The sequence below is a fragment of the Garra rufa genome, chromosome 10 (genome assembly GCF_049309525.1).
Source record: "Garra rufa chromosome 10, GarRuf1.0, whole genome shotgun sequence".
Classification (NCBI taxonomy): domain Eukaryota; kingdom Metazoa; phylum Chordata; class Actinopteri; order Cypriniformes; family Cyprinidae; genus Garra; species Garra rufa.
This window is the reverse complement of record NC_133370.1, coordinates 49218529-49228486: the sequence shown is the minus strand read 5'-3', so window position 1 is coordinate 49228486 and position 9958 is coordinate 49218529. Positions and strand designations below refer to the sequence as shown.

The following is a 9958-nucleotide window of genomic DNA, read 5'->3' as shown; positions in this document are numbered from 1 at the left end:
TTTGCAAAGTGAATATGCAAAGATCAAACACCCTTTACAAAATAGGAAAACATCGATGTAGGATGATTTTGAAGCTGGAGAAAAATAAATGAGTTTTACGACCTATAACTGTCTTGAACCGGAATACACAGAGTTCACGCAGAGCAAGACAAGATGAGCATTTGAGAGTAAAAAATATATTAATTGTCATTTTCTTTTAGAAAATGACTGATCGTTTCGCTAGATAAGATCCTTCTTTTATGGCTGGGATCAGTTAGAGTCCTTTGAAGCTGCATTTAAATTGCATTTAGGAAGTTCAAACTCACGGGCACCATAGAAGTCCACTATATGGAGAGAAATCCTGAAATGTTTTCCTCAAAAAAAAAAAAAAAAAAAAAAAACAATTTCTTATCGACTGACGAAAGAAAGACATGAACATCTTGGATGACAAAATTATCTGTTAATTTTTGTTCTCGAAGTGAACTTCTTTAATAATATATTAAAATATATAATTCATTTTAATTGTATTTTCAATATATTTCTGTTCTCTGACTGATATAAATAAATCTTCTTCCCACTTGATGAACAAAAGTGATGGGTTTTATTCTTCATCTGCAGATCCTCTGAAGACAAGTCAAGCAGCTCATTATAGTCTCAGTGCAGACAGACTGGTAAATCATAACAGCTCTCTTTTGTCAAGAGTTTATATTTCATAACTTGTTGTGTAGCTGCACCTTGGCATCCATAAAACACGACAGAGTTTCTGACGAGCGCTTTTTCTTTAGCATCATTAAACATCAATTTTCGCAGCACTGTAAAACTACACAAAGAAACAACAAAACCAATAAATACAACTAATACACTAAAAAAATATGATTAAATTTACGGAGAAACAGACAAAGATTAATTATGTATTGAATAAAGACAATTTGAAACGACTAATTAACAAGCACAGCTCAACAATTAACACATACGTACAAATGTGCACATGACTGGAATAAACAAAAAACATAACATAGATGAACATCACACACCTTGCTCCAATTGCCAAAAGATACTAAGTTAAAAATGAGCAGAAACTTATTATCTTAATGTGCACTGTGGAGGAACACGAGTCTTCGCTCTGCTGATCTGACCGCTTTGTGTAGATTTTTTATAACCATAAAATGGCTGCCTTTCAGTTACATTTTTTTTTTTCTTGAAACACATCTTCAGATGCACCTGAACACATCATCAGTGATATAACCAGGGGTCCTCGGGTGTTTCGGGTCTTTCAACATCAGACACCCTCGCCCAGGCGACCCAGCCACGGCTGATCAGACCGCGACCCCCATGGTGCTCCTCTACGGATCCAGAGCCATCTCGAGGCTTTCTCGGCCGCGTCGGTGGTGTTCTTGATGGCCCTGCTCCTTGTTGTTCCTCCAATGCCCAGCGCAGTAAAGGCTTTGTGGAGAGAACACCCCACAAATCCTCTACAGCCAACCTCGATAGGCATGCATCTCGCCTTCCAGCCCTGTGTTCGGCAGTCTGTGACCAGATGTTCATATTTGGTCCTCCAGACTGCCGTCTTACAAGCCTGTGGCCACTTGATTCGCACCTTTGCCTGGGGCAGAAGACTTGGGGGAACGGTTAGTGGCACACGGAGGCTCTGAGCACTATGGGGTGCTTCCTGGCTCGGCTCCTCCTGCGTCTCATCAGATGTAACATCTGTGCGCTGTGACGCATGTTCGTTCTCCAAACACTTCATCCTGGCTTGATGGATCTTCAGGCCATGGCTGTTTTTGCAGGTTTTCCCGCACCTGCATACTGCGGTCGTTATCGTTTCTCCATTGCCATTAGTCGGTAACCTTGGGTCTATCAGATTGGGGTTCTCATTCTCCCCCCCTCTCGGGCTCCCCTGGGGGTATACTTCCATGAGTCGATCTGTAGCTTCAAAAAGGGTTCCTCCTCTCGGAGAATGTGGTTTGGGCTGCCAACCCTTCCCACCCCAAGTGCTGTCTTCCCAAGCTGCCAACTGTCTCTCCAGTAGTCACCAGCCTCTTCCTGGTTGTCAACCAGACTATTCCTGGGTGTCACTGGCCTTGCCAGAACAGGTAGTTCTTGAAACACATCTTCAGATGCACCTGAACACATCATCAGTGATATATGAATGTATGTAATGACTAGAAAGCATTTCAGAAATAATTATTTGGTCTGATGTGAGGGTATCACATTAACAGTCACTCTTTCCGTGTTTGTGGGCTTGGAGGGTTGATCATGTTCGCTAGCAAGTTTTGATTCACCTGCTTGTACCTTGACTCGCCTAACAAATCCATCACCCTCTTTGACATTTTTAACCACTTGGCCTAACTACCACCGACTTCTTAGGAGCATATTCTCTTTGATGATTACAACATCATTTACTCTGAGGTTTTCGTGGAGGAGTATACCACTTTTTGCATGTTGAAATGTTGAGAAGATATTCCTTCTTTCAATGACTCCAAAATTTGCTTGACCAAATATTGGACTTTACGCAATTGTTTAGTGGTGTACATATCTACTTTGACAAACTTTCCTGGAGGTAAAACCATCAGACTACATTAATATTAAATGATTTAGGGTCATTAATGCCTGCTCCTCTAAGGCAAATAAAGCACCTCAAAGCATGAAGTCATCTGTAGTATCTTAATGTATGTAAAGTGAATATTAGACCATATTTATTGTATTCTTTGAAAGCTCTCTTTATGATAAATGACCCCAAACAGTCAACACTGTAAAATCCAATAGTTTACCTTACTTAGATTTACTTAGTTATCTTTACTTAGTTGCTATACTTACTAGGTTGTATTAAGTTACAGCTACTTTCAATGCAAGTAAAACAATTTACTTACTGCTTTGAGTGACGCTTACTTAAAATAATTAAGTAACTACAAAGGAACCAATGACATTAATACAACAGTGAGAGGCAGCAGTGCGCTAATTTGTTGCTAATATGCGACGTAACAACAGAAGAAGAAAAGAAAAAGGAGGCGGGGCAATTCTTAGCCTAATAGACTTTTTACAAATTTCCTCCACTTTGGAAGTCATCTTTTTCTAGTTGCATTCAGTCACTTCCCAAAGTCGTCTTGAATGTTAAATTGTCAACACAACTGAAAAATTAGAGAGAGCTGACTTCATAAATTTATGTTAATTTTCCAAAAATATTTTTGTTTGATCTCACCATTATAGTGGTTAGTGATCCCTTTAGTTGGGCACTTGGAACTTCATTAAAATGTTTATAATTCTCTTTCTGTTCATGCAACATGAAGTCAAAGTTATTTGGTTTCAAAGAAAGAGAAATAAAAAATAAGATTGCTTTAAAAAGGTGATCTAATTTAGAAATAAATCATTAGCTAGTGTACTTTTGATGTTGATCATTAATAATCTACAGTTTTATAATAATCACCATGTGAAGCTTTAATTGGGGTTGTTATAATCCTTTACTTTTTGTGGCAATATTTTGCAATCAGCCGCACTTGAGTCAGAGACAGATTTTAACATTCAGCACACTAAACGCAACAATGGTAACAATTCCATTTCATTTATTTTTATAAATTGTAACAATATTAATTTTATTTGCTCTTTTTCTTGTGCTACTGACACAAGACAAATAAAAATCAAATTAAATAAAAGCAAATAAAATCGGAAAATACAAAAACAACAGTAAAACAAAGCAATTGCATAATTTATTCATGCCCCAATGCATTCTGGGAAGTCAGTAATTCTAATTAGCATAGTTGCTCTCAATGTTGCTCAGATTACAGATTCAATTAAGTTAACAAAACTTAAATGACTTAAGCTAATTTAAATCAAAGTGAGTACGGAATACTTTAACTATATTAGTAGATAATACTTAAATTACACTAAATAAAGTTAAGTTAACATTACTTAATTGAATTAAGGCAACGAGTTTGCACAATTTAATTAAGTAAGATTAACAAATCACTTTTTACAGTGAATGCCACAGAATGTGAAGGTAATGGATACTTCCACTTGCTCTTTGTGTATTTCTGCCATTCATTTTTCTTCTGTTGGTCATTTTTTGACATTGCACACACTTGACTTGTTGCCTCCAATGATCTAAAATCCACTTGTTCTAAGCTCCATTTGAGTTTTGTTATCAACCCTGATGACAAACCGTGGCGTGGTAATGTGACAGACTTAGCTTGACTTTGAATTAGATTAGCTTAGAAATATCTCTCAGGGGAATCACAGAATGTTTCAGCTCTTAATTGAGTGATGACTGTTCCAGTCTTCCGCCTACACGAAGGAGACCTTTGTCCAAAATTGGATCTAGGTGGTACAATGCACTAGAACTCTGAAGAGTGTTTCCCTTCTCAATCAATCTTATTTGTTTGGAGAATGCTTCCTGCTGCACAAGTTTAATCACCACCACATCAACCTGACACCTGACAACCTGAATTTCTGTTTTGATCCCGAGTATTTTCTGAGAATACCATGCTAACCAGCCAAACCTTGACTCTTTGGTTGTGCTAGCAGTCCTTTTAGCACCAACTCCCAGTGTCTGTATGAGGCTGACACCTAGTGGACATTTGTATTATTTGGGAGTTTACAGACACGCCTGTTTTTCCCGTCTCTCAAACACAGAACCAGGAAGCTTGATTGTAGAGAAACAGAAACTTAAGTGCTGTTGGCCTGCTGCAACTTTATATCAGCGCTCACATACATGAAAAATGGCAGAATCCTGTATTTCAGTGGATCAGTTCAGCTGTCCGGTGTGTCTGGATCTCCTGAAGGATCCAGTGACCATCCAGTGTGGACACAGTTACTGTATGAGCTGCATTACAGACTGCTGGAATAAAGAGGAGGATGAGAAGGGATTCTACAGTTGCCCTCAGTGCAGACAGACCTTCAGTCCAAGACCTGCTTTATTTAAGAACGTGGTGTTTGCTGAAATGGTGGAGAACCTGAAGAAGACTAAACTTCAAAGTGCAGTTTCTGCTGGAGCTGGAGATGTGGAGTGTGACGTCTGTACTGGAAGAAAACACAAAGCCGTCAAGTCCTGTCTGGTGTGTCTGAACTCTTACTGTCAGAATCACCTTGAACAACATGAGAGTTGGTTTAAAGGAAAGAGACACAATTTGACTGATGCCACTGGACGACTGCAGGAGATGATCTGCCAGAAACACGACAAGCTTCTAGAGGTTTTTTGTCGCACTGATCAGAAATGTATTTGCTTGCTGTGTATGGTGGATGAACACAGAAACCATGACACTGTGTCAAATGCAGCACAGAGGACAGAGAAAGAGGTGAGGACTTATGCTTAATTCTTTTTTTAAATTTTTTTTTTTAAATTTTTTTTTATAGTTGTATTCTTCAGGAGATAATTAAGAGATATTAATTGTTTTTTTAACAACAATTAATTATCAGTAACATAATAAATCTTTTCTGAGTGATCAGTGCGTGTATCAATGAAAGGGTTTATTCTGTGATAATGACAACTAACTCTATGTTATATTAATAGTACTTCAAGTATACATGATATTAGTATTAGTAGGCTAATATTAGTCCAGGAGGTATTTTTTCAAATGCTAATGTGAATAACTAGCCAAATATTTTTACTAAATGTATGTAAATAAATAAAATAAATTAGATGTTTCATTTCACATTTTTTTTTTTTTTTTACTTGTAATTCTGAGTTTATATATAACAATGAGATATAAACCATTGTGAAAGACCTGAGTTGTTAAGAGCGCTTCTTGATTCACATACACATGTTCAGGAACGTGGAGAGACAAATAGTGATGTCACAAACAGGGCTATTTCAAATCTTATCATTTTAAAAGGTACAAAAAATAAAATAAAATAAAATAAAACAACACCTATTATTTTAAACTGGGGAGTTAGATTTGAGATATAAAATGTGCAATATGTTACTGTGGAGTAACCTCTTTTATTAATAAATATCAAGGATATTTTGGGTTTTCATTTCATAACCACTAACATACAAGAAAAGATTTTAAGCCACTGATCCACTCCACCAATATCGGATTCATGCAACCTTTACATAATGATGGTGGTATATTGTATTTTTCCCTCACCAGAGAGATTTGAAGAAGATGCAGCTGAACTGCCAGCAGAGAATCCAGCAGAGAGAGAAAGATGTTCAGCAGCTGAGAGAGGCTGTGGAGTCTCATAAGGTGAGTCTGGAGAAGAAGAGAAGTTTGTCTCAGTCTCAGTTCAGACTCTCTTGTCTCTTTCAGTCCCACTGAAGCCTGAATCACTGTGTGTCCTAACAGCGCTCTGCACAGACAGCAGTGGAGGACAGTGAGAGGATCTTTACTGAGCTCATCCGCTCCATTGAGAGAAGCCGCTCTGAGCTGATACGGCTGATCAGAGATCAGGAAAAGCGAGCAGTGAGTCGAGCTGAAGAACAACTGGAGCGACTGGAGCAGGAGATCAATGATCTGAGGAGGAGAGACGCTGAGCTGGAGCAGCTTTCACACACACAGGATCACATCCAGTTCCTGCAGGTAACAGACATCTAGAACAACACCATCATAGTGGACTTGAGACACATCCTGCTGTGACAGGAGACTCCCAGAGAAACGTTTCATGAGTGTCTTATTATATAATCAAGAGACACTGCTTACAAATGGTTTTTGGCTGTGGAAATCTCGCTCAAATGGGTCTCATATCAGAACTTTTCTTTCACTCTTATAAGCAGTGTCCCGGTCCCGGTGATGAGTTTTGATTTCTGTTTTCTGTAGAGTTTTCAGTCTCTCTCAGCACCTTCTGAATCTGCAGACAGAAATGATGATCCATTCATTTTTGTGGTCCCTTCTGATGGTCTGAGAGAATCTGTCCATCAGCTGAGAGACAAACTGGAGGATATCTGCAAAGAGGAGCTCAAGAAGATCTCAGACAGAGGTAAAGTCCTGGAGATTGATCTGCTCTCAGAAACAAGTCCATCATCATCTCATATCATGGAGAACATCATATTAGAAATGTCTTAGGAATGGATGCAGGATCATGAGAATCACACTGTTCATGTCTGTTGATTTCCACAGTCACATTCACCAACATTGTTCCCAGGACCAGGAACGACTTCCTACAATGTAAGTCAGTAAGAAAACAAGCAGAAAAACTCACTGAGTGTGTTCATGTTCTTCCTGTAGAAGGTGAAAAAGAGTTTTAAATAATGATGTAAATGATGATTTGCTCTGGATATCTGCTCATCTGTACTGAGACACTGATGATACTCTGAACATGAAGAGTTCAGCTACTTGAAAAGATCAAGCAGATTCATAATTCCTGATTCTGATGTGTTTTATCTCCATCAGATTCCCATCAGCTCACTCTGGATCTGAACACAGCATATAAATACCTCCGTCTGTCTGAGAACAACAGAGTGATTACTTACACTCACACAGTCCAGTCGTATCCTGATCATCCAGACAGATTTGATGAGCGTAGTCAGGTGTTGTGTAGAGAGAGTGTGAGTGGACGCTGTTACTGGGAGCTGGAGTGGAGTGCTGGTGAATGTGGTTTTGTGTATATATCAGTGTCATATAAAAGCATCAGCAGGAAGGGATGGGGTAATGAGTGTGTGTTTGGACATAATGATCAGTCCTGGAGTTTGCGCTGCTCTTCCTCCAGTTACTCATTCAAACACAATAAGATAGAGACTGTTCTCCCTGTAAAGTCCATCAGCAGTAGAATAGGAGTGTTTGTGGATCACAGTGCAGGAACTCTGTCCTTCTACAGCGTCTCTGACACAATGAGCCTCATCCACACAGTCCACACCACATTCACTCAGCCGCTCTATCCTGGGTTTTGGTTTGATATCGGATCATCAGTGAAACTGTGTTGATGAATCAGATTAGACTGACGAGAGATTCTACCCATAATGCTTTGAGCTGAATGATAAATCAGTAACAGTGAGATGTAATAGAGTCCCTTCTTTTCTCTTCTTGACATTAATGCTGCAGCTGAACTTCTTTCAGTGAAATAACAAGAATCAGAATAAATGTGTGTAATAAATCCTCATATAGACAGTAAGATCAGTGTGTGTGAGTCCTGCTGAGTGACCATGTGTTTCTGTGCTTTTCTCAACCTCTATTGTTGATGGAAATCACTCATTTAGTTAAAAGAGAAGGTCATTTCCAGAACAAACAATTACAGATCATTTACCTACCCCCTTGTCATCCAAGATGTTCATGTCTTTCTTTCTTCAGTTGATAAAAAATTATGTTTTTTGAGGAAAACATTTCAGGATTTCTCTCCATATAGTGGACTTTAATGGTGCCCCCGAGTTTGAACTAGTAAAACAATTGGTCATTTTGTAAACAAATTGACAATTTATATACATTTTAATCCCCAATGCTTGTCTTGTCTAGCTCTGCATTTTCCAGTTCAAGAAAGTTAGGGTATATTGAAAAACTCTTGTCTCATTTTCTCCTCCAACTTTAAAATCGTCCTACATCGCTGCAGAAGTACCGACCCGGTGTTTACAAATTGAATATGCACAGAAGATCAAACGCCCTTTACAAAAAAAGGTAAAACAGAGATGTAAGATGATTTTGAAGTTGGAGAAGAAAATGGGAGTTTTTCAACATACCCTAACTGTCTTGAACCAGAATACACAGAGTTCACGCAAAGCTAGACAAGACGAGCATTTGAGGTTAAATATATTATTTGTATTAATTGTATTATGTTGCAGTCACAGTAGAAGACCAACACGTATGTCCCAGAATGCCAGGCGATGCGCACTTGTCCCACGGCTGAGCTTCCATCTGTGCCAGCAAGAAGTCCCATGTTTTATACTTTAAATTTAGGTGCAGTTAAGACAACCTCCAAGTGAGAGAGAGAATCAAGTTGATCAGGCTCGGCCGTCTCCCCACGTGGGTGCACTTCATTCAACTCTCTCGTTTGTTACTGGTTATCTCAAAAATTCGTAGCCATACCTTCGCGCCCATAAAGTTATAATAAACGGTTTGTTATAAAAAGTGATAAAACTTATCTGAAGGCCAAGGCCAACACTTTCCCAGGAGACTAGATGTTCTCGGGAGAATAGTGGTACTGAGTTGTACCTGTCATATTCTTTGAAGCCCCCTCCCTTTAAACCCACAGTCCCTCTATGTTGTTAATCTCCGTTGAGCGTACAAAAGCACAAGATGACCCATCTCTTACAAGCAAACTCACCATAGATGCACCATAGAAGTCCACTATATGGAAAGAAATCCTGAAATGTTTTCCTCAAAAAACATAATTTCTTATTGATTGAAGAAAGAAAGAAAGACAGACATGACATCTAGGATGACAAGGGGGTGACTAAATTATCTGTATATTTCTGTTCTGGAACTGAACTTCTCCTTTAATAATATATTAATAATAATAATTTATATTTTTGTATTTATTATTTTAATTATGTATTTTCAATGTATTTCTCTTTATGACTGATATAAATAAATCTTCTACCCATTTGATGCACAAAAGTGATGGGTTTTATTCCTCATCTGCAGATCCTCTAAAAACAAATCAAGTACATCATTATAGTTTCTTCCTTTCCACTTGTTCACAAAGAGATGTGATATATAAACTCAGAACTGCCAGATATACATTTCTGACATACCTGAGTCGTTAAGAGCACGCCTGCTTGATTTCCCTGCTGAACAAAACAGCTAAAACCAGCCTAGGCTGGTTGGCTGGTCTTAGCTGGTTTAAACTGGAAGTAGCTGGTTTTAGCTGGTCTTCCAGCCTGGGAAAGTGGCCAAAACCCCTCTAAAACCGGCCTGCTGACCAGCTATTAACAGCTAAAACCAGCCAACCAGCCTTGCACAAACCCTTTAAAAAGCACTGACCAATCTATCAAATCTATTGAAATGACTGAGAATGTCCATACAGTCACTGATTGCGGTAACACATGTTTGGACTGATTTAAGTTTCAGGGTGACCAACAAGCAGGTTGACAGAGGCATATGGTGTTGGTCTCACTTTT

At 38.7% G+C, this 9958-nt stretch overlaps 1 protein-coding gene across 1 annotated transcript; it reads left to right on the top strand.

The window, feature by feature from the left end:
* Positions 1-4463: 4463 nt before the first annotated feature.
* LOC141344936 (tripartite motif-containing protein 16-like) lies at positions 4464-7906 on the top strand. Its single transcript, XM_073849827.1, has 6 exons — positions 4464-5267; positions 6063-6158; positions 6258-6491; positions 6729-6891; positions 7035-7076; positions 7302-7906. Exons 1-6 carry the CDS (start codon positions 4692-4694, stop codon positions 7829-7831), a joined length of 1641 nt encoding a protein of 546 aa, XP_073705928.1. The 5' UTR covers positions 4464-4691; the 3' UTR covers positions 7832-7906.
* Positions 7907-9958: the final 2052 nt, after the last annotated feature.